General features: G+C 41.2%; 1 protein-coding gene across 6 annotated transcripts; it reads right to left on the bottom strand.

Annotated features, from left to right (window-relative positions):
* Positions 1-180: 180 nt before the first annotated feature.
* LOC117561803 (protein NLRC3-like) lies at positions 181-25,692 on the bottom strand. Of its 6 annotated transcripts, none has more exons than XM_034239393.1 (14): positions 25,559-25,692; positions 25,117-25,185; positions 24,910-25,004; positions 24,496-24,622; positions 15,933-16,067; positions 13,908-14,012; positions 9,665-9,900; positions 7,668-9,477; positions 6,513-6,689; positions 5,102-5,272; positions 4,539-4,709; positions 612-655; positions 429-456; positions 181-303 (listed from the first exon to the last, which is right to left on the bottom strand). In XM_034239393.1, exons 5-13 carry the CDS (start codon positions 16,055-16,057, stop codon positions 443-445), a joined length of 2,853 nt encoding a protein of 950 aa, XP_034095284.1. In that variant the 5' UTR covers positions 16,058-16,067; positions 24,496-24,622; positions 24,910-25,004; positions 25,117-25,185; positions 25,559-25,692; the 3' UTR covers positions 181-303; positions 429-442. The 6 variants fall into 6 exon arrangements, with proteins under 6 accessions (XP_034095284.1, XP_034095287.1, XP_034095288.1 ...); XM_034239396.1 differs by having other exon boundaries at positions 7,668-9,474; positions 25,559-25,690; XM_034239397.1 differs by lacking the exon at positions 13,908-14,012.
* Positions 25,693-25,709: the final 17 nt, after the last annotated feature.

The following is a 25,709-nucleotide window of genomic DNA, read 5'->3' as shown; positions in this document are numbered from 1 at the left end:
TGAGATGTTGGGGCAGGTAAAGGCGGGGCTCCAAGCTGACCTGAAGGAGAGTGAGTTGGGGTATCTGGGGTCGATGGAGTCTCCTCTTTGGTGCCGGGGTGGGTGGGAGGTGGTGGGAGGCAGCAGCAGGTGTATGAGCAACACATCTTTAAGAAAAGCTTTAAGTACAATGGATTGTTGTTGTTCATTTCATATTGAGGAGAGCTAACAGGAAGTCTCTCATCAGCTGCAGTCTTCTTCTGTATTTTCCAAAATGCCTCCACGCTCCTCTGGACGTCTCGAACTCGCCCCGTGATGAATAAACTGAGAACAAATCAAACCTGAGCTGCAGACTTGTCTGGAACACCAGAAACACACTGAGCAATAACTACATTTTAATTAAGTGGTAAAACCTCAGTAAATAAGCTTCACTTGGTACGACCTCTCACCTTTCTGTGTGTCTTCACTTCCTGTCACCTGAGAGGAGAAGGAGAGAGAGAGAGAGAGAGGATGATGATGATGAAACAAAGAGAAACAGCCAGAATGATGAAGAGTGTTGTTTTCCTCTGAGCTCATGCTCCATGAAAGAGTTTAGTATCTGGATGAATGGAGGACATGGTTTCAGTACTCACAGGTCTTCTGGATCGTGGCTCTGATCGGCTCTCCACATCTGATCCTGTAGAGATGAACACAACCCAACAGCTTGAGATCCAGTTTAAATAAGTGTTGGTTCTTTGAGTCAGCTTCAGAGTCCTGATCTCATGCTCTACATCCCATCATATCCTCTCTGCAAACACTACGACTGCCTGCCACAGCTCTCAGCTGACAGGAAGTAACCAGTCATTGGTGGAGAACAGGGGGGTCCAAACTCTTTCCCCCGAGGGCCTCATACAGAAAGAGATATGAAGGTCTGGGCCGCTCTCTAGAGGTATGTTGCCTCATGAGTTCAGTTATAAGTCAGAAACCTCAGATGAAGGTAAAGGATGCTTGTTACTTGAAGATGCTTTCAGAAACAAACGGCTCTCAGCTCTCCAGAGGGTTCACTTTATTCTGTCAGCAGCTCATTCCTTAAAGCAGGAGCTTCACATTGATTATAATCACAGGAAACATGAAGGCTCTATTTCACGCTTGTTATAAAAATAAGTTATTGGGCTTTTTTCTTATCAAGTTAGATTTGTTAGAACATGTTCTCAGCTTTAATTGAGTGAATTTATTTTAAAGGTGGGATTATGAACACATGAATACTACTGTGTAATATACAACCCAGTCTCACGGCATTTCGTGTTCACCAACACGATTTGTAATCTATTGATTCGTGTTCACCAACACGATTTGCCCCTTTTTTTCGTGTTGCACAGCACGATTTTAAAAGCAATGTATTTCTACTGCCTGCAGCACGTCTTTTTCTCCGGTCGGCTCGTGGGAGACCGGAAGCTGTGTGGTTCATAAAAACATGTTCTTACTCAATATCAAGCCACAGTTATTGCTTTTATTTGAAATCGTATAATTTTGGACTTTTGTTCCCGTCTGTGAGGAAAATAAATGGCTCAGAGCCTCAGGATACTGAAATCTGTATTTTTTAAATCTTTGTTTCCTTCTAATTTGTTATTATTTTCAAAATAACACACTGTTATTTACTCACCAATAACACACAATTATCTTTGCTTTTATTTATTGGTTTAATTCCATAATCTCGGGCTTTTTTGGCGTCCGCCAGGAACTGAATTTCAAAATAAAAATAACCGGAAACAGACATAGGCATTTCGAGCGATTACCCAAGATCCTCAGCTACGCTGATTGGATGTTTTAGCCGCAATGCATGCTGGGATTTGGTGTTTATATGATATGAAATCCGGAAAACATTTTAAAAGAATAAAAGAATACTTAATTCCGAGCGCTCTTGCTTTTCTCTTTGAAAGTCATCACATAACGGCATTGTAATACACGGTTCGGCTGCATTACATATTACAGATCTGCCGTAGTTCTTTATTGATAGACCCCTGATCAGAAGACCTTTGGAAAAACTGAGAAAATGCCGCCGAAACTGAATACTTGACGTGGATCATAAATATATTCAACAATTAAACAACATCTTCAATTTCTCTTCACACAATACGTCTCCTTGCAGTATCAACACTAATTCGGCTGACTTTTATATTTGATCTAATTCACAGATAGGTTATATTTACACCATAACGGTGCACAGCTGATATAAAAGGACTGTAGTTTTTAAAGATATTACTGATTTTCTTTGAATGTAAGAATGTAAATACTGAGTCTGAAATAGTATAGCAATATGCTGTACAATTATGTGAAAGCATGCATAAAACTACACATCTTCAGTGTGTACATTTATAATACAAAGTTATTATGGCTGTGTGTACCTTGTGTTTACCTCCTAGTGGTTAAAGCACGTTATTGAATTATTTTTATATTTGATTAAAAAAATATTAAGAGTACATACATAGGGGGAAAGTATAAATATAGAATGTAAAAAATCAAGAAGATACTATAAAGTGATCTCTACAATAAAACAGTTTAGTGCAGAATGTACAAAGATATTAATAGGAGGAGGTGCAAAACAGAAAAACGAATGAACCTTTATTTAAACATTAAATAACAGATTAAGGTCTTCTTTTAAATAAGAAAAAAGCTTTGGGGGTATCTATCTACAGATAAATATTAAGCCTGACAAAGTACTTAACGTCTAATATATTGCTTTCCTGCAATGTTAACTATGTTGAAGCACTTATTTTAACTGATATTATACATATGAATTATACTCGTATGTAGATAGAATAAGAAATGTGCAGAATATGACAGTTTGATGGTGGAGGTACACACATAGTGATAGATGTCTTGTTGAGGAACCTGTGACCCAAGTGTTTCATTCATTGCATAACTACACCGTAGTTGTGTATATGATATGTCAATAACCCTTTGAAAATCTTGAAAGGGATGTGCAAAATAGCCATAATATACAGTCGTTAATTATTAGTAGAGAATAACGAGTAATGAATATACTTTATTACTCGTTTCCATTCATGTCAATTGCAGATACATGTTTAGTCTTCTCAAGCACCAACTATCAAATATCTCTCCTGATTGTTGGCACTTGACAATCACCTTCCCTGAATTTTACTCAGGTGTAACTAAAGTCTGATTTAAGGGTTGTTTATATTTCACATCATTAATCAGAATCTGCAAAGTAACTCAAATAAATGCAGTGGAGTAAAAATACCAGGTTAACCTCTGAATTGTAGTGGAGTAGAATTACAAAGTAACAATGAGCTGTCATGTGGGTATTAATGCTGCGCATTATGGACACAAGCGATTTTCACCCATTTATTAATGATATGTTTTACATTTGATAACACCAATGTGTTTAATACTGGCAGCTTCTAATTGTGGGGAAAACGAAAACGTTCAGTAGAGACGTCCCATAGAACATTTTGCAAAACACAATAGTGTAGTGTATAGTTCTGGGGGGGCGTTCGATTCCAGTTTTGGATAGTCTGGCGTGGTTTCGTTCCATTTCACACAGCTGTTTGACGCTCTGCGTAACCTTACGGGACTGTAGTCCTAAACGATAGCTGGGGATTATGGGTAGTGTAGTGTCTTCGGCCATCCTAAACTCAGAAATGTTGACAATCGCAATGATGCTCGAAATGTCCCTTATAGGCCTACGTCTGTTTCCGGTTATTTTTATTTTGAAATTCAGTTCCTGACGGACGCCAAAAAAGCCAGGGATTATGGAATTAAACCAATAAATAAAAGCAAGGATAATTGTGTTATTGGTGAGTAAATAACAGTGTGTTATTTTGAAAAGAATAACGAATTAGAAGGAAAAAAAGATTTAAAAAATACAGATTTCAGTATCCTGAGGCTCTGAGCCATTTATTTTCCTCACAGACGGCAACAAAAGTCCGAAATTATACGATTTCAAATAAAAGCAATAACTGTGGCTTGATATTGAGTAAGAACATGTTTTTATGAACCACACAGCTTCCGGTCTCCCACGACCCGACCGGAGAAAAAGGCGTGCTGCAGGCAGTAGAAATACATTGCTTTTAAAATCGTGCTGTGCAACACGAAAAAAAGGGGCAAATCGTGTTGGTGAACACGAATCAATAGATTAAAAATCGTGTTGGTGAACACGAAATGCCGTGAGACTGGGTTGTAATATATGTGTACATATATATTTAAGAAGTACAATATAAGACAAGTTTCATTTGTGGGTCATATTTCATTAGCCTTTCAGAATGAGCTGAGGGCCGCATTTGGCCCCCGGGCCACAGTTTGGACACCCCTGGTCTAGAGACTAAAAACATCCCATAAGAACAGACCCCCTTTCTCACTCGTCTGTAAAACCCCGTCTGTCTGTTAGAGAGCTGATACTAAAGTGTGGCTTTGCAGGTTCAGCTGTTCTTCTGCAGCTGATGGAAGAATGGAAGAGCCTGCAGTCAGTGGGAAACATCACTGATCTGTTTCCCCAGAGAGAGAAACACCTCCCTGAGTTTCATACCATACTGCTGAACCAGCAGAGACCCCTCACTGACCTGAGGGTCTCCAGTCTGCAGTCTGGACTCTCCAGAAGATCTCTCAGCAGCTTCACATCTGAATCCTTCAGATCGTTGTTACTCAGGTCCAGATCTCTCAGATGGAGGTTGGACTTCAGAGCTGAGGCCAGAGCAGAACAGCTGATCTCTGACAAACTGCAGCCCCACAGACTGAATACAGAAAACATGATGAGGATAAAATCAGTTTATAAATCAGATGTTTCTCAACATTTAAATGAATGGGAACAAAAACATGTCTTCTTCAGAAAGTGAACTTTGTTAAAGTCAAACTAATATCACTTCAGATGAACTTTATTCAGACGCTATCGTTTACTAAATATTAAAAACATAGATTTACTTTTTACAAATAACATCTATTACAGTTCCTTCAAGAGTCAGACGACATTTCAGTCTGCAGTTCTTACTTTAGTAGCTACAAATGAAAGTATGAATAAAACAGCATTTTCAACTGAATGGATGTTAGTTAATGACGTAGAAGAATCAGGATGAAGATCTGATGAAACCTGAGATCTCCAGCAGGAACAGAGAGTCAGTGAACTGACCTGAGGGTCTGCAGTCTGCAGTCTGGACCCTCCAGAAGATCTCTCAGCAGCTCCACTCCTGAATCCTTCAGAGCGTTGTGACTCAGGTCCAGATCTCTCAGATGGAGGTTGGACTTCAGAGCTGAGGCCAGAGCAGAACAGCTGATCTCTGACAACCTGCAGCTCCTCAGTCTGAATAAAGAAAACATGATGTAAGTTTAGAAAACAAAGTTCCTGTTTGAAATAACTCCAGGTTTAATAATCTGCTCAGAGTCAAACAGGGTTTCAAAGGTCTCCTATCAGGCTATCTTTAGCAGATATTCTGGGTCTCAGATTTATAACAATATATAAAAACATCTCTATGAAGTGTTTTGCTCCAAATACCAAACAGATCATGCATTTCAGAAATCCCTCACATCCCTCTGTTCCAGCTGTTAGAGAAGAGCAGGTTCGGGTCCTTAGCTTAAAGAGAGGAGGGGGAGCTAATGCCTGATCAGAATTACCCGGCAGACTCAGCTAAACGCTGCCGTGATTAAACGCCATCATGTTCCAAACCACATCAAGGATCCTCTCTGAAACAGGATGGAGCTCAAACTCTTTCTCTCTCTCAGGTTTACCACAAGGTGACTTCCTTTTGACTTCCTGCTTCTTCACACACACTCTCTCCAGCACAGGTTAGCTCTGAGTGTTAGCATGCTAATGTAAACACAGACCAGATTACTTCCAGAACACGTCTCATTGTTTCTGACAGCAACGTTTCTGATTGGCCCGTGGGGGAAAAGCCCGCCCACATTTTAGTAATGTGGTCATGACGCAGCAAATCTGGATCAGCTCCGTTGTTCCCCGTTTTTAGAGATGAGGGTACGGAGGAGAAGAGAGAGGGGTTTGTTCCTGATACTTTGAGAGTCTCCTGACTCACCGGGGGGACACGGGGACACACAGAGGACACACCGGGGACACACGGGGGACAGAGGACACACGGGGGACACACGGGGGACACCGGGGACACACCGGGGGGACACCGGGGGGACACCGGCGGGGACACACCGTGGACACACCGGCGGGGACACCGGGGATACACGGTGATGTAGAGAGGACATCAGAAAGTGCATTCTTCATGATAGGTCCTCTTTAATGTCAGAGCTGATGCAGAAACAATCCACTGATGATCTGGAACTCTAACTTTGATCAGATGTTCATCAACTCCTTCCTCTCCCTCACAGATCCTCAGCACTGACAGCATCTCCACTGACTCCTGGAGCTCAGGGTGAGTCTGTGGAAGCTCAGACTCTCTCCCTCACACATTCACCTTCTCTCTGTTACTCTGATCAATATGCAGTCATTAGCAAAGAGGAACAAATAGTTTAAATGTATTTGTTCAAATTCAGAAAATCATAAACACAAGCAGATGAAGTTCAGTCAGTGAACTGACCTGAGAGCCTCCAGTCTGCAGTTTGGACTCTTCAGTCCAGAACTCAGACGCTCCACTCCTGGATCCTTCAGAGCGTAGTTCTGACTCAGGTCCAGATCTCTCAGGTGGGAGGAGTCAGACTTCAGAGCTGAGGCCACGACTTCACATTCAGCCTCTGAGAGTCCACAGCCAGCAAGTCTATAATAACACATATATTACAACATGTGTTAAAAAGAGGAAACATATTGACCTCAAGCATTTGATGAAAACATATTTGACATGTTCTGATTGAGATTTGCTGTTTGTCCATTTTATAAATAATAATATATAATAACAGTGTAATGTGTTGTCAGTGTGATCTGATCACATGTCTGTCACTGACTGTTACCTAAGAAACAGAAGTTAAATAAATCACTTGATGATATTAGAGAAGTAGATATTTAAATGTTAATTCATATCTGGATGTGAATGATGGATGTTTTGTCTTCTCTGAGCATCTGGAAATGAACTGCGCACACAAACACAATTAACCAATAAAGTTTCAATATTTCAAACTGAATACCATCAGATGTTCTCACTGTATGAGCATTAAGACATAACTCTGATATAGATCTGATTTTAAACTCTAACACATTGTGATAACATCGTGTGTGTTTAAAGGTGGGGTAGGAAGGTCTGAGAAACCGGCTCGAGATACACTTGTTGTTATATTCCATGGAATGCTCTTAACATCCGATAGCAATGAATATCTGAAGTGCTTTGAAGCCGTGGCGCTGTAGAAAAGCACGACCAATCATCTGAGCCGGCTAAAGTAACTGGATGGCCTACCTGCCTGTCAGCCTCCCATCGGGGCACAAACTGATCTCGTGCCCTCATTGGTCATGTGCGCGTTCGTGTGTGTTGGAGGAGGGGCTCTGTGAGGAAGTGGCAGATTTTCTCCGGTCGTGTATTTTCAAATTCTAGCGCACTCGAGCTGCTTTCTCCAAACTTACCTACCCCACCTTTAATGATAAAGAAACTACTAGAAAGTGATAATAACTGATAACTGTAAGTCCTGCTGTGAGGTGTGATCAATCGCCTCTCAGTATTTAAACAGCAGAAATGTTATCGTGTTTATTTGAATAATTAAACTCCTGATTCACTTTAGTTTATAAAGTGAATCACATCTGGACTCACTTGGCCTTCCTGCAGTTCCTCACAGCTGGAATCAGTCTCTGTTTCCCCTCCTTTGATGTTTTGTACTGACTCAGGTCCAACTCATCCAGAACCTCCTCTGACATCTGCAGCATGTAGGCCAGAGCAGAGCAGTGGATCACAGAGAGTTCCTTTGATCTGTTCCCTGACTTCAGGAACTCTGTGATCTCCTGATGTACTGAGAGGTCCTTCATCTCTGTCAGACAGTGGAAGATGTTGATGCTCCTGTCAGGAGAGATTTTTGTTCTCTTCTCCTTCAGGTTGCTGATGGCTCTCTGGATGGTTTCTGGACGGTTGTCTGTGCGACCCAGCAGGCCTCCTAACAGTCTCTGGTTGGACTCCAGAGAGAGGCCGTGGAGGAAGCGGACAAACAGGTCCAGGTGGCCATTTCTACTTCTGAGGGATTTCTCCATGGCTCCTTTTAGGAAGACATCCAGGGATGGGTACTCCTGATCTCTGCTGTTACTGTTCTTATAGGGCCAGTCTCTCTTCAGGAAGTCCTTCAGTACCGCTGTGTCTCTGTTGGTGTAACAGTGGAACAAGTAGACTGCAGCCAGGAACTCCTGAATGCTCAGATGAACAAAGCAGTAGACTGTTTTCTGGAAGATCACACTCTCTCTTTTGAAGATCTCTGTGCAAACTCCTGAGTGCACCAAGGCCTCGGTGACACCAAGACCACAGCGCTGCAGGTCTTCTTGGTAGAACATGATGTGTCCTTTCTCCAGATGTTCAAACGCCAGCCTCCCCAGCTTCAGGAGAAGCTCCCTGTCAGCCTCCGTCAGCTGCTGTGGACTCGTCTCATGTCCCTCTTCATACTTCTGCTTCTTCCTCTTGGTCTGGACCAGCAGGAAGTGAGAGTACATGTCAGTGAGGGTCTGGGGCAGCTCTCCTCTCTGGTCTGTAGTCAACATGTGGTCCAGAACTGCAGCAGTGATCCAGCAGAAGACTGGGATCACACACATGATGTGGAGGCTCCTGGAGCTCTTGATGTGAGAGATGATTCTGCTGGACAGGTCTTCATCACTCGATCTCCTCCTGAAGTACTCCTCCTTCTGGGCGTCAGTGAAGCCTCGTACTTCTGTTACCCTGTCCACACACTCAGGAGGGATCTGATTGGCCGCTGCAGGTCTGGAAGTTATCCAGACGAGAGCCGAGGGAAGCAGCTTCCCCCTGATGAGGTTTGTCAGCAGCACGTTGACTGAGGACTGCTGTGAGACATCAGACACAACCTCATTGTTTCTGAAGTCCAGAGAAAGTCTGCTTTCATCCAGGCCGTCAAAGATGAGCAGCACTTTGCAGACAGCCAGCTGCTCTGCTGTGACCTTCTGTAAGGTTGGATGGAAAACATGGAGCAGCCTGAGAAGACTGTACTGCTCTCCTTTGATCAGGTTCAGCTCCCTGAAGGAGAGCGGGATCACCAGACTGACATCTTGGTTCCCCAAACCCTCGGCCCAGTCCAGAGTGAACTTCTGCACTGAGAAGCTTTTTCCTACTCCAGCGACTCCGTTGGTCAGGACCGCTCTGATGAGAGTCTGCTGGTCAGGTAAGGCTTTAAAGATGTCCTGGCACTTGATTGGAGTGTCATGGAGGGGCTTCTTCTTGGAAGCTGTCTCCAGCTGCCTCACCTCATGTTGGGTATTAACCTCTTCACTCAGGCCTTGTGTGATGTAGAGCTCAGTGAAGATGCTGTTGAGGAGGGTTTCACTTTGATCAGTTCCTTCAGCCACACGTTCACATCTCCTCCTCAGACTGAGCCGATGTTCATCTAGAACCTCCTGCAGACCACGTTCTGCTGGAAGAGAAGCAAACAGGAGAGAATCAGGAACATGCTTTTGAGAATCTAACAATAAAACTAATTTAATAAAAAGTTTAAATGTTTTATAAACATTTTAATGTCTTTGCTCTTCAACAGAATAGCTAATAAAAAAACAAATGAACCAGGAAGAGGAATAAGACGCTGCATGAGTTCGGCCTCTTACCTCGTACAGAGCTGGTCTGACTGGCTGTCTGCAGGCCAGCTCTGGTTCTGGGTCTTTCTCCACACTGGGGACAGGAGGGGTCTCCTGATGGAGGTCTCTGCTCCCAGTATGAGGCGATGCACTGTTTGCAGAACCAGTGTCCACAGCTGGTAGAGACTGGATCCTTCAGGACGTCCTGACACAGAGCACAGCTGGACAGCGTCTCCTCCACAGGAACACCACTCTTCCTCTTCCCTCTGTGGAGAGGACACATCCTTTACAGCACTTTACTTTAGGGGAGCTGATTCTCATAGTTTAGAGCAGTGGTTCTCAACTGGTCAGACCTCGGGACCCACTTTTTACTTGGTCAATACATTGCGACCCAACATTTTTGAAGCACTCAAATCTATTCAACAAAAAAACGTGCTGTAATATATACGCTTTTCAGCATACAATATTAATTCAAGTGAAGTACAGTGCATATATCCCTGATATCTCTTAACAGAACTAAAGTATGCTTTTAAAAAAGGTTTAATGAGATGATGGAATCAAAGCTGAACTATATAAAAAGGCCCACATGCTGGAAACCCAACCCCAGCAAGGGGTCTGGGGGGATTCTCCCCCAGGAGATTTTTTGAAATACTAACATATAAACTACCCATTCTGGTACTCTCTGAGAAGAAAATAAATAAATCTATTACTACCCGACATATTAATAATATTTGATGCCATTGTTTGTGTTTCACTTTGTTCTGACATCTTGATGCTCCTCACAGAGAGAAGAGCAAAGAGGAGAGAGTCTGTGACTGACTTTGTGGGTAAGGGTAGATAGCCCCCATTGTTCTGTGACCTGTCAGTCATCAAACCGGGGGTCATATTTCATTATCTGTTCATTTCTATCTGAAGTTGTACCCATGGATGTATAAAAAAGAGTTCTACCGCAAAGTTATTCTCCGTGGGGACTTCCGGCAACACTCTTGATTCTGATTGGCCAGAAGACTCGAAAAAACATCAGCAAAGATGTTTTATTGAGAAGATGACCACTACGTGACAGAAGCTTTCAAAACCGTTCATGGTCTCCGGTACTTCCAGTCCAACGCCGACTGCATGCACATCGTTAGAAAATCGGGCCTTCAAAATAAAAGTTTGACTTTTCCCCCCCTCCCTTTTCTTCACTCAGACTTTTGGGTCTCGACCCATCAGTTGAGAACCACTGCTTTAAAGCACTTTACATTAGTGGAGCTGATTCTCACCAAAGGTACAACAAGGGGACAAATTCTAGTTTGATATTTTAAAAAAGGTCAATATAACATACCCTTGTGATCAGGTAGATAGCTTACAATTCACATGATCATAAAACCAGAGAGCCTCCTGTCTGGATTCATGACCCAGAGGAGCACATGTTCCCTGCATCTACACTCAGCTGTATTCACCTGGTGCTTTATAAACCCAACATAGAATCTGCTGTGAATCAATAGCAGTAAACATCTGGAAAGGATGCCTAAATAACAACAGAATGATACTGAAGTGTGAAAAGTCTGAGATAATGCTTTGTCAGGTCTGTCTCCAACACAATGAGATTAAGCCTCTTAAGCCCTGAGCCTGTTTTTCAGGTTTCAGGCTCGAAAATGCCACCAACACAACAAAGACTATATCTTCACTTCTAAAAGGGGTAAATTAATAATCTTTTCTCTCAAAGCAAGGTTACATCTGTGAGTTGGATGTAGAAGTGTCAGAATCAATATAGATGTTTTTATTTTAAAGTAAATTCAGATGGAACATAGTAAAAACATGTAAATTCTAATGTCCGCCTAAAAAAAACAACATTACTTATAGTGAAAACCACTCTTGAATGATGGGTTAGTAGACTAAAAGCTTTAGGAATCCAAACTATAACATATAATAAGTACCCTGTATCAAGATTGATGCAAAATAAGTGAAATTTGACCTTTTTAGAGAGGTTTAGAAAAATAAAGTCCAGGCGGACTCACCTCTGGGTAATTTGGGAAGTTCCATTTGAACTTTTTCACTGTAAAAATCATTTTATTACTTTGAATTATCACTATAGGTATTCATTCCATCCAAATACAACTGTTGTGAAAAAAATTAAAATAAAAAACATACTCTGTTATCCTCTTAGGCCCTACGGACCCGAAATCGCGTCATTTGCAGGAAACAACGTCTAAGGAACCTTAATATTTAATAAACTATGAATATTTTATATCCATATAACGGGAAAAAACTCATTTAACTGATCTTTTTCATAAAAAAAAAAAAAGAAGAAACACACACATTGCTAACAGTGAGCCTCTGAATTAGCCCCGAGCGAAAAATGCTAACCAATTACTGCACCGAAAATCACTCCTAGCTCCCTTATTACTTATCCTAGCTGCACATCCAACACATCGTTTATGATCGTAAAGACACAGAATCTAACGGTGCCCACCTCAACACTGAAAGATACAAACTCGCGACGTTATCAACAAAAACGTACATCAAAACAAATGGCGCTAGGTACTAACATGCGCAAGGCTAACATGGCTTACCTTCCTCTTTGCCTGGTCTTCAATGGCATTAAAACGATAAAAACGATGATGTAGTTAATCCATAGGTTAATATCCAATGTGGCTGTGTCCCCTTTGAAATGTTCTGATAATCTATAAGCAATAAAACTGCAATTCCGTTATCTGCTGTCCGCTCTGTGCTCCGTGCGCTCTGGGTCCTGCTGCATTTCCTGCTTCCTTACGTAGTAAACAATAAGTAAAGTCTGCTGCGTAAGGTGCTTATGCTGGATGGCATTCTTTATACTTTACGCAGGACCATATCTCTGGAACCCATTGGTCGATTTGGGTAATTTACACCTCATTACATCCAATAGAATCGATGGGCAGTTCCCAAATCCACGTAAATATTACCATTGCGGAAGTAATAGAGAAGCAAACGAAGCATATCTGAAAGTACAAGCCTGGACGACAAAACTTTATACCCAGTCCCAGTATATTGCCATAAATATGATGATGGATTATCAGTAAACATTTCTACGTGACACAAAGACATTGGATTAACCTTGAGCGGCGTTTTTATTCCGTTGAACACAACTTTTGATCACAAATCAAAAAAGGTAAGACGTAATTATTGTAATATTTTTGAAACCGGATGTTGTTTACTTTCTCTTTTCTGGCTGATAGCTCCAGGAATTCGGGGTCCTACAGTGATGACATTACATGTGTGGAATCTGTGGAGTCTCAGCTTTAATCGGATATCTTGTTTGTGCAGTTAAGATAGTAATAAGGGCATTTCTACCGTGAGTGCTGTGCAAAAGTCCGTTAGCATTAGTTAGCATGTTTTCGCTCCATGCTAATTCAAAGGCTTGGTATTACTCTTGTGTTTCTTTTAGCTAAAAATTGTTCATATTGTCAGTAAGCTGAGTTTCTTACCGTTAAAAGGGTATGGAACATTAATAGTTTCATAAATGTTAAGAAGCCCTGAGAAAAAACGGTGGGAGGGGTCCACTGGGGGGACCCTCGGGCTTAAGAGGTTAAAGCTATGCTAACGTTAGCTGCTCCATCCTCACTCAGAGTGACTTCATGAAGTCATAAGTACAGCAGTGTCTTATTGTTAGCAACACAGACAGTCTCTGGTTTAAACAGGAACATGAATAACCCTGATTGAATATGAGCTGCTGTGGAGCTCTCCTCTCTGATCCCCCTCAGACCGTCAGAGACCACAGGAGCACAATCTCAACTCTGACAGGTTTCTGAAACAGAGCGTCACTAACTTTAAGCTCAAGTTGAAATGTTTCACGCTGCACGAATACGCAGGTGATATGAATTTAACATCTTCACTTCCTTCCTGTTGCCAGGCACGGATCTGGGTCTTTGCATTGACTCTACATGTGATCTCTTAAACTCTGTTGTACCTGCTAATGCTAAACACAACCAGCTCACCAGGTTATCACTATTATTAATAACATCTTAAAAAGACACATCATAAACATGCCCAAGTAGTTAAATCATGTTTTGGACGATATATTTCGATTTTTTAAATCAGAATCTATCAACATGTTTGCTATTTAAAACCATTTTATACACAGATACAATGATAATATAATTGCATATTGAAATATCCTCAGATAATGTCAGCTTGCTCTGCTGCGTTTTCCCTTCACAAACTGCTCACATGATTTCATTAAAGATCAGTTTCATATATTAGATTACATCAAAACAGAATCCTCTTCAGGTCAGGTTACAGGAGAAACTCTTACCTTGTGTCTGAGGGTCCAGGTTCATTACTGAAGTTTAGAGGTCTCCACATAGACCCGTCACTCTTCAGAGACAGACAGCTGGGGACTGGAGACCCTGCTCTCTGTCTGTGGAAACAACATGTTTTAAACATCATCAGTTCATCTAAAGAGCAGCTTTTGATCTACTGTTCACCTGATTAAAGATTTTAGAGTTGTTGAGTTGTGATCGTGGGTTTCTGTTGTTAAAATTCATTCAAGTCCAACATGTAGAGTGAGGATGATTTCACTAGTAGATTATTTACTATCTCTGATGAAGACAAGAAGCAAGAGTTCAATTACTCTTTGTTAATGCACTCTACTGGGTTTCATTAAACAGGTTAGATCAGGGGTTCCCAACTTTTTTCCCAAGAGCCCCCCCGAATGACTCCTGTTGGAAGTGGCGCGCAACAGCGGTAATTAAAGTTTTAAAGTCTCAAAATGCAACAACTACCGTCACAAACTGGATGAATGTGAAGTATGTTGTGAAAGGAGGATGAAAGCGTAATCAAGGAGCACTATTGGAGCGACTTTGATGGTTATTGGACTCAGGATTAATTCATTTGGATTCCCGCTGTATGAAGAAATGAAAGGACGGCGGAAGTGGAAACAATTCACAAAGGGATTAAACTGTTTAAAACACATGCTCAAAGGAAGCCGGATTTTGCCGATGTGTTTATGTGGATTCAAAAGTCGTAAATAATCTACAAAATGGAGGAGACCGATCTGATCGGAGCAACTGTGACAAATAATCCAACTGAAACCGGCATGGACAATGACTGTGTTTTAAACATGCACCCCCCCTGCGATCTTTGGTGCCCCCCAGGTTGGGAACCACTGGTTTAGATGATCAGAAACCATGGCTGGGAAGTAGGGGTGCTGAGGGTGCTGCAGCACCCCCTGATGGAGGACAGGGAATCTGCACGTCCACAAGATTAAATGGAAATATAATACAAAAAACCGAATTTTCAGCCTTGATGTAACAACATTCATAATTAGTTAAAGATAACACCCTTTTCCCCCCGGTTACATTTTCCATTTGCCCTGTACGATGGGCGCTGTAATTGATGAAAGTGGGGGATGTTGGCTTATCAGGCGCCCGCAGCTCACAGCCAAAGTGAAAGAGAGGGCGCACCGGTACCGGCGGGGATTGTTGTTAGCTTCTGCTGCGCTAACGGATATAAGAAGCTGTTTCTACAACAAGCTGGAGGGAGAGCTCTCCTGTCAGACTGAGGCTCAGTGAGGTAAAGGACTCTGAGTGTTAGATAGTTCACTTTAGTCTAAGTTATCTCAGTGGCTCTCAAACGGTTTGATCACAATTTATGTAAACAAATATTTCCAAGGCACTCCTTTATAATTATTGGGATAAATAAAAACAGGTTTGAAATCATTCCAGTGTAAACTATAGGACAGTAAACCAGACATATCGTTTAAAACTGGAGAGATTAAAAAATATGCATAAATAAATGTTAACTAGGTCAAATAAGATATGAATGAACAACACAAATAAAATAAGTTACATGTATTTGTTATTGGCTATGGTAGGTTGTTGGTTATGTTCAGATACTTATTTGATTATTAAAATGTAAACCTATCTTTTTCATATGGGTGTTTGAAAGTTGTACCCCCTAGATCAGGTCTCTAGTGATTGGGCTCAAAGTGCACCAGATTGAAGCATTTTACTTTGAAATGTTTTTTAAAATCTTCCCCCGGACCCCCCTGGATGTGACGTCCACCCCCCAATTAAAACATGTTCATACAATACTAAGTACATTTGAAGCCTTTTTATATCAGCTGTCCACCGTGTCAACAGGTTTCTGTTTGTAGTGTGTTGGTCTTTTGTAACGGTTTTTCATTGCCAGCTCAAATCTTGCCTCGGGCAGCAAACTGGTCAGAACCGGCCCTGGTGTCATCCCCACAGCACCCCCATTTCAAACATGTTCCCACGGCTATGGTAGAGACACTACATACAGAATCCTCTTCAGGTCAGGTTACAGGAGAAACTCTTACTTTGTGTCTGAGGGTCCAGGTTCATCACTGAAGTTTAGAGGGTCCCACATAGACCAGTCACTCTTCAGAGACAGACAGCTGGGGACTGGAGATGTGTCCTCTTCGTCATCTTTTAAATCGCTCATCTTCTCCAGTCTGAGAACACACACACACACACACACACACACACACACACACACACACACACACACACACACACACACACACACACACACACACACACACACACACACACACACACACACACCACACACACACACACACACACACACACACACACACACACACACACACACACACACACACACACACACACACACACACACACACACACACACACACACACACACACACACACACACACACACACACACACACACACACACACACACACACACACACACACACACACACACACACACACACACGATATACTTTATTGTCCCCGTAAGGACATTTGTTCTGGACTGTCCTGCAGTTCCGCGTACGATACACAAACATAATAACCATCAAATCCATTCACATATCATCCGCCATGCACCGGTTGAACAAACACAGACCCACATACTGACAGTGGAGACCTGTTGCCCTCATGGCCAACATTTAAAAGAACAGCATGTGAGCGTTGAGAAGCTTAATGGACAGAGGCAGGAATGAGTGCTGAGAGCGGATCAGCTGGTGGGAACCCTGGATCTTATCTGTGAGCTGCACGTAAAGAAGTGAAGCACTCGGTTGCAACAAGTCGCTTCTCCCCGACATGTTTCTGAGCCAAGACAAACAGCCACCCTCAAACTCCTCGTGCTTTGTCTCGAGGAGTTTGATACTCTCTGACTTTAGGAGTTTGTATACGTTGTAAAGCATATTCTCCTCCTCTTCTGCTCCCCATTATGAAAGCAGGCTCTCACTGTGCAGGAGGTGGAACTAAATGAAGGTTTTATTTGTAGTTCCCGCTCAAACAGAAGAGACTAAATGAGGAAGACGTCTCTGTGCTTGTAAAGATGGCGGCTGGTTGTTTTGAGGAAGTTGAAATCTAAACGAGCTGTTTATCTCACAGAAACATGTGAAGAGATGAACTGATGCCAAACAGGGTGGTTTACATACTTTAGAGGTTAACACACACACACACACACACACCTTAATAATGAACTTGGTTAAAATACATGAAATCAGTCAGACTGCAGGCCGCTCTCCATTCTGACTGCGTCACATGTTATGTTACTCTGATGAATGAGGACACAGGAAATAATACAAGTTTACAACACTTGCAGAAGTCTCAATGGACTCTAGGACGCTGAACCAAGAAGTTCTTTTCTGACATCCAGTAAATAATGAATGTGTTAGGAAGCAGATCCTGGCGTTCACACTCACCCTGTTGTTCTCCTGCTCCGAGCTGTAAAATGGAGCCTGGCAGTCTGACAAGTCTGACTTCATACTTTCACTTTCACCTTCCCTCCCCTGACTGCAGCTCCTCCTCTGTTTCATATCCAGCCTCCTCAGCTGAACCAGTTCACATGTTCTTATATCTTATCTTACTTTGTTCAGTGAGATCAAATAAAAGACATGCAGCTAAAAACAAGCTCAACAAAGTTATCAGAAGACGACACAACATCCACACATCAGCGCCCATAGGATATCATTCAATCTGCTTCATATCAAAAACTATGAACAGCGACTTAAATAAAAACACAAAGCTACATTTAACTAATTTACAAGATGTGCCAAAATCAGGAATGAACTAGAGGGCTATGAGGCAGGTAGGCATTCTGCAGAGGTGGGACCAAGTCATTGTTTTGCAAGTCACAAGTAAGTCTCAAGTCTTTGCGCTCAAGTCTGAGTCAAGTCTCAAGTCAGGATGGGCAAGTTCAAGTCAAGTCCTAAACTTTGACAAACGAGTCTTAAACAAGTCCTTATGAGCTTTTCACCAAATGTAATGACACCAACAGAATAATACTTAATAATCAAAGTGCTCTTTATTAGTCACATTAATAATGTAATAATCCATCTTCTCTCTGCTGGTGAAGTCACGTGTGTTTTTCTATTTGAAGAGGGATCAGTAAGGTAAGGCTACCGTGACGGTTTATTGGATGAGTTGGATGTAGAAAAGTCAGAATCAAAATAGATGTTTTTATTTAAGTTTCAAGCCTTTTCAAGGATTTCCAGCACCCGTACGAACCCTGCTGTCTATAGGAGTGTCTGGCAATAGAGAGGTGCAAGAATGAGTCCTAAAACCCCGGACAAGACTTTCACCACTTCCTGTCTGGAAGTCAATGGTTCTCTGAATGTGTTTTGGTTGTAAGCCTCATATGGTTCTATGGTTAACACAAGCTGAACAGATTTGAATTCTACGTCTGTAAAAACCCCACTAAAGGAAATAAGAGTCAAATCCGGCACATATTTCTTCTCTTGTTGAGGTACATGTATTCTATGCTCGGTCCTTGTTGGATAAAACTAATATCTTTCAACATTTCGTCCCACCAGCTCAGCCCTATTTCTTTTCCTTCCTCTTCTGCCTCACAGCTTCTGAATCCTGAAGAAACCCTCGTGGTTCAATTCTCCTTCGTGAGAGAAACAACGGTCGCTTTAAGTACAAGACGAACTCCTCACTGACGTCCCGGAGGCTAGTGAGCGACGATGCAGCCATTTGTCAAACAGTTCATTGAATCAATCTATTATTATTATTATTATTATTATAAAACAGAAAACTTTGGAGCTTTTGCAGCTTATTTTGTAACATCTCCTGATTCTGGTGAAATATAGTTCACAATGAGTTCTCCTGATAATCACAAGATGTGATTGATCTAAATATCACGTCTTATTTCTAGACGTCTCACCGAGCTGATGTTCACTTGATCTATTGGCAGATCTTTTGACTCATTACAGGCGAAAACTCCTCGTTTTCATTATTCTTTAACTTGATGTTGGAGCAGTGTGCCAACGACACATCATAGGAAGTTATACTTTAAGGCTAAACCATCAATTAACTTTCAAGTGTTCAGTGCTCATTTAAAAGGAAGTACTTTCAGGGACGATTAAGACGTTAACTTGGTTGTTTGGGAACAAAACCACTGTTCCTATGGTAACACACATATGAAGGATTGTTTTTGGGTGTCTAATGTCTATACCCCCAGACACCATTACCGTTATAACATCAATGCAACTTGGAAGCAGGAAGCCCGCACCTGAACATCAGCAGGAGAGGACTCTTTAAAGTAGAGACACTACACACTGATATACACCTGAACATCAGCAGGAGAGGACTCTTTAAAGTAGAGACACTACATACTGATATACACCTGAACATCAGCAGGAGAGGACTCTTTAAAGTAGAGACACTACATACTGATATACACCTGGACATCAGCAGGAGAGGACTCTTTAAAGTAGAGACACTACATACTGATATACACCTGAACATCATCAGGAGAGGGACTCTTTAAAGTAGAGACAACTACATACTGATATACACCTGAACATCAGCAGGAGAGGACTCTTTAAAGTAGAGACACTACATACTGATATACACCTGAACATCAGCAGGAGAGGACTCTTTAAAGTAGAGACACTACATACTGATATACACCTGAACATCTGCAGGAGAGGACTCTTTAAAATAGAGACGCTACATACTGATATACACCTGAACATCAGCAGGAGAGGACTCTTTAAAGTAGAGACACTACATACTGATATACACCTGAACATCAGCAGGAGAGGACTCTTTAAAGTAGAGACACTACTGATATACACCTGAACATCAGCAGGAGAGGACTCTTTAAAGTAGAGACACTACATACTGATATACACCTGAACATCTGCAGGAGAGGACTCTTTAAAATAGAGACGCTACATACTGATATACACCTGAACATCAGCAGGAGAGGACTCTTTAAAGTAGAGACACTACATACTGATATACACCTGAACATCAGCAGGAGAGGACTCTTTAAAGTAGAGACACTACATACTGATATACACCTGAACATCAGCAGGAGAGGACTCTTTAAAGTAGAGACACTACACACTGATATACACCTGAACATCAGCAGGAGAGGACTCTTTAAATTAGAGACACTACATACTGATATACACCTGAACATCAGCAGGAGAGGACTCTTTAAAGTAGAGACACTACATACTGATATACACCTGGACATCAGCAGGAGAGGACTCTTTAAAGTAGAGACACTACATACTGATATACACCTGAACATCAGCAGGAGAGGACTCTTTAAAGTAGAGACACTACATACTGATATACACCTGAATATCATCAGGAGAGGACTGTTTAAAGTAGAGACACTACTGATATACACCTGAACATCAGCAGGAGAGGACTCTTTAAAGTAGAGACACTACATACTGATATACACCTGAACATCAGCAGGAGAGGACTCTTTAAAGTAGAGACACTACATACTGATATACACCTGAACATCTGCAGGAGAGGACTCTTTAAAATAAAGACGCTACATACTGATATACACCTGAACATCAGCAGGAGAGGACTCTTTAAAGTAGAGACACTACATACTGATATACACCTGAACATCAGCAGGAGAGGACTCTTTAAAGTAGAGACACTACATACTGATATACACCTGAACATCTGCAGGAGAGGACTCTTTAAAGTAGAGACACTACATACTGATATACACCTGAACATCAGCAGGAGAGGACTCTTTAAAGTAGAGACACTACATACTGATATACACCTGAACATCAGCAGGAGAGGACTCTTTAAAGTAGAGACACTACATACTGATATACACCTGAACACCAGCAGGAGAGGACTCTTTAAAGTAGAGACACTACATACTGATGTACACCTGCACATCAGCAGGAGAGGACTCTTTAAAGTAGAGACACTACATACTGATATACACCTGAACATCAGCAGGAGAGGACTCTTTAAAGTAGAGACATACATACTGATATACACCCTGAACATCATCAGGAGAGGACTCTTTAAAGTAGAGACACTACATACTGATATACACCTGAACATCATCAGGAGAGGACTCTTTAAAGTAGAGACACTACATACTGATATACACCTGAACATCAGCAGGAGAGGACTCTTTAAAGTAGAGACACTACATACTGATATACACCTGAACATCAGCAGGAGAGGACTCTTTAAAGTAGAGACACTACATACTGATATACACCTGAACATCAGCAGGAGAGGACTCTTTAAAGTAGAGACACTACATACTGATATACACCTGAACATCAGCAGGAGAGGACTCTTTAAAGTAGAGACACTACATACTGATATACACCTGAACATCAGCAGGAGAGGACTCTTTAAAGTAGAGACACTACATACTGATATACACCTGAACATCTGCAGGAGAGGACTCTTTAAAGTAGAGACACTACATACTGATATACACCTGAACATCAGCAGGAGAGCACTCTTTAAAGTAGAGACACTACATACTGATATACACCTGAACATCAGCAGGAGAGGACTCTTTAAAGTAGAGACACTACATACTGATATACACCTGAACATCAGCAGGAGAGGACTCTTTAAAGTAGAGACACTACCTACTGATATACACCTGAACATCTGCAGGAGAGGACTCTTTAAAGTAGAGACACTACATACTGATATACACCTGAACATCAGCAGGAGAGGACTCTTTAAAGTAGAGACACTACCTACTGATATACACCTGAACATCAGCAGGAGAGGACTCTTTAAAGTAGAGACACTACACACTGATATACACCTGAACATCAGCAGGAGAGGACTCTTTAAATTAGAGACACTACATACTGATATACACCTGAACATCAGCAGGAGAGGACTCTTTAAAGTAGAGACACTACATACTGATATACACCTGGACATCAGCAGGAGAGGACTCTTTAAAGTAGAGACACTACATACTGATATACACCTGAACATCAGCAGGAGAGGACTCTTTAAAGTAGAGACACTACATACTGATATACACCTGAATATCATCAGGAGAGGACTGTTTTAAAGTAGAGACACTACTGATATACACCTGAACATCAGCAGGAGAGGACTCTTTAAAGTAGAGACACTACATACTGATATACACCTGAACATCAGCAGGAGAGGACTCTTTAAAGTAGAGACCACTACATACTGATATACACCTGAACATCTGCAGGAGAGGACTCTTTAAAATAAAGACGCTACATACTGATATACACCTGAACATCAGCAGGAGAGGACTCTTTAAAGTAGAGACACTACATACTGATATACACCTGAACATCAGCAGGAGAGGACTCTTTAAAGTAGAGACACTACATACTGATATACACCTGAACATCTGCAGGAGAGGACTCTTTAAAGTAGAGACACTACATACTGATATACACCTGAACATCAGCAGGAGAGGACTCTTTAAAGTAGAGACACTACATACTGATATACACCTGAACATCAGCAGGAGAGGACTCTTTAAAGTAGAGACACTACATACTGATATACACCTGAACACCAGCAGGAGAGGACTCTTTAAAGTAGAGACACTACATACTGATGTACACCTGCACATCAGCAGGAGAGGACTCTTTAAAGTAGAGACACTACATACTGATATACACCTGAACATCAGCAGGAGAGGACTCTTTAAAGTAGAGACATTACATACTGATATACACCTGAACATCATCAGGAGAGGACTCTTTAAAGTAGAGACACTACATACTGATATACACCTGAACATCATCAGGAGAGGACTCTTTAAAGTAGAGACACTACATACTGATATACACCTGAACATCAGCAGGAGAGGACTCTTTAAAGTAGAGACACTACATACTGATATACACCTGAACATCAGCAGGAGAGGACTCTTTAAAGTAGAGACACTACATACTGATATACACCTGAACATCAGCAGGAGAGGACTCTTTAAAGTAGAGACACTACATACTGATATACACCTGAACATCAGCAGGAGAGGACTCTTTAAAGTAGAGACACTACATACTGATATACACCTGAACATCAGCAGGAGAGGACTCTTTAAAGTAGAGACACTACATACTGATATACACCTGAACATCTGCAGGAGAGGACTCTTTTAAAGTAGAGACACTACATACTGATATACACCTGAACATCAGCAGGAGAGCACTCTTTAAAGTAGAGACACTACATACTGATATACACCTGAACATCAGCAGGAGAGGACTCTTTAAAGTAGAGACACTACATACTGATATACACCTGAACATCAGCAGGAGAGGACTCTTTAAAGTAGAGACACTACCTACTGATATACACCTGAACATCTGCAGGAGAGGACTCTTTAAAGTAGAGACACTACATACTGATATACACCTGAACATCAGCAGGAGAGGACTCTTTAAAGTAGAGACACTACCTACTGATATACACCTGAACATCAGCAGGAGAGGACTCTTTAAAGTAGAGACACTACCTACTGAAATACACCTGAACATCAGCAGGAGAGGACTCTTTAAAGTAAAGACACTACATACTGATATACACCTGAACATCAGCAGGAGAGGACTCTTTAAAGTAGAGACACTACATACTGATATACACCTGAACATCAGCAGGAGAGGACTCTTTAAAGTAGAGACACTACATACTGATATACACCTGCACATCAGCAGGAGAGGACTCTTTAAAGTAGAGACACTACATACTGATATACACCTGAACATATGACCTAATCACTCAAAATCAGTGCTGGGTCAAAGAACTACACTGGCTGCATAGGACACACCTCTTTTTATTGTATTTTAATACTCCAAATATGTTTATATTAATAATTGTATGTGAAAATTAGCTTATTTCTTCAATAACTAATGACTCAAAATCACTTTATGAATTGAATACAAGTCTGTACACAATAGAAACAGCTCTTTATATCGGATAATATTACATCCTCTATTTAATATTAATATTTCTATAAAAAAATGCAGGTTTTTTTCTAGAGCTTCCCTGTCATGTGACCCAGTGATTAATGATCAGAAAGTAATACAAACAAGCTACACAGGACACATGTTTTACTAATCGTCATCATTGAGCACATTTCAAGTATTACTTGCACAAAGGACAATTCCAATATCCTGTCTCTGCCTTTTTAAAGTCTCTGTTGTCCATTGCAGGCACTGGCACATTATAGAAGACATCCACCCTTGACTAGAATGCCTCCCAAAACCTTTGAGTATTGATATAGACCGGTCCTATTATTGGAATTTTGAGATATGTTTTGTCAATTAAACTTTCTGTGTTCAAGTGAATACTACATTAGTGTTAAATAACTGTTAATTTAAGTTCAGCAATGTTGTGTCATAATCCAATTGTTGTCAGTTGTGAAAAATACAATAAACAACAACATGATATCGGCAATATACTGTATATCGTCCATTGGCCAACCTGCCTGCTAAATATGATGGGGATCAGCATCGGCCTTTAAAAAACCTTTATCGGTCAACAACTACTTTTGACAGCTTTTTTAATCCGCCCTTGCATTAAACTGTCTTTCACATTAAAAACTCTGCTTGTTAACTGGATGAAAACAGAATCTCTTCAGCTCACCTTCACAACAACGACACCACAGCTACATCCATCCGTTTGAAGTGGGTGGCCCATAACGCCTCCCTTCCACTTAACATCCACCCAGTCTGTTATGCTGTGGCGTGTCCTCCTCATCCTGAAGTGCTCCCTGAGAAAGGATCATGTTAACACACTTTACATTTCTAATGATGTGGCTCCTAAAGATAATGTAACAGAAATTCATACTGTTTGTATTCACCATATGACCATTTATTTATATAAGGGGCAGCCACAGGTCAGCTATAGATATCACTGTCTGAACACAGACTGTATCAGACTGTTTAAAATGCGTTCAATGCTGTGTGTGAGTATCAATGTAACTAAATGTGACACATTTTTTACATTTAAATATAGTTTTTACTTGAATTTTCAAATATCTATTGAATTTTGATTTACTGTATTCTTTTGGCAGCATGTTCGGAGTCATCAAGCTCTTTGATGCTTTGAGCTGGATCCACCAGGAATACGGTGCTGGTTTTGGCATGAATGTACTGTGAGAGAACAAAACAAGTAAAAGCACTTTTCATCAAAAAAGATGTTTGGCTTCACTCTGTAAGTCTTGTGCTTTAACAGAAATAATACAATGACAAAATAATTACAAACCAGCAACTTCCAGTGGTTGTTGTTGACAAGTACAAAGGACAGGACAGCTTCATAGTTGTCAAAGTTGACCTATAATGGCATCAAATAAAGGATTAAAACAAACTTGAAGGCTAAGGTAAAAATAACAACAACATTAGTCTGACAATGATGTTCTTGTGCCATTCATTTGTTGTGCTTAAAACAAGTGTTGGTATGGGAATTCAATAGTAAGTAGATTTATCAGGTGATTTAACTAATGAGTATAGTTTCAGAGAGGATAAAGTAAAATAATCTCAGCTAATTTCCTATTTAAGACCTCAGCCAATGCTTCACTCCATGTAGGCCTACCTAATGTGTGAGTGTGAGCCCACAAATCAAATCCACACCTACTTCCCCCTACAGCATCACCATGCACAAACACAACACACCACACACATAAACATACACAGACCACACACATTACCTTCGGTAAACTGTGAGATGTTAGCTGAGTTCTGTCCCCGAACAAAATGACCCAAACTTCTCCTTTCGAAAGGATTGGAGATTAGCTCTTGAACGGAATTGGGCGGGGACCGAGGTCCGGCGACTCCACCTGCACACGAAGCCATTCTCAT

The sequence above is a fragment of the Gymnodraco acuticeps genome, unplaced genomic scaffold (assembly GCF_902827175.1).
Source record: "Gymnodraco acuticeps unplaced genomic scaffold, fGymAcu1.1, whole genome shotgun sequence".
In the NCBI taxonomy this organism is placed as follows: Eukaryota; Metazoa; Chordata; class Actinopteri; order Perciformes; family Bathydraconidae; genus Gymnodraco; species Gymnodraco acuticeps.
Note: the sequence above shows the minus strand (reverse complement) of the source record. Positions and strands in the feature narration are given on the sequence as shown.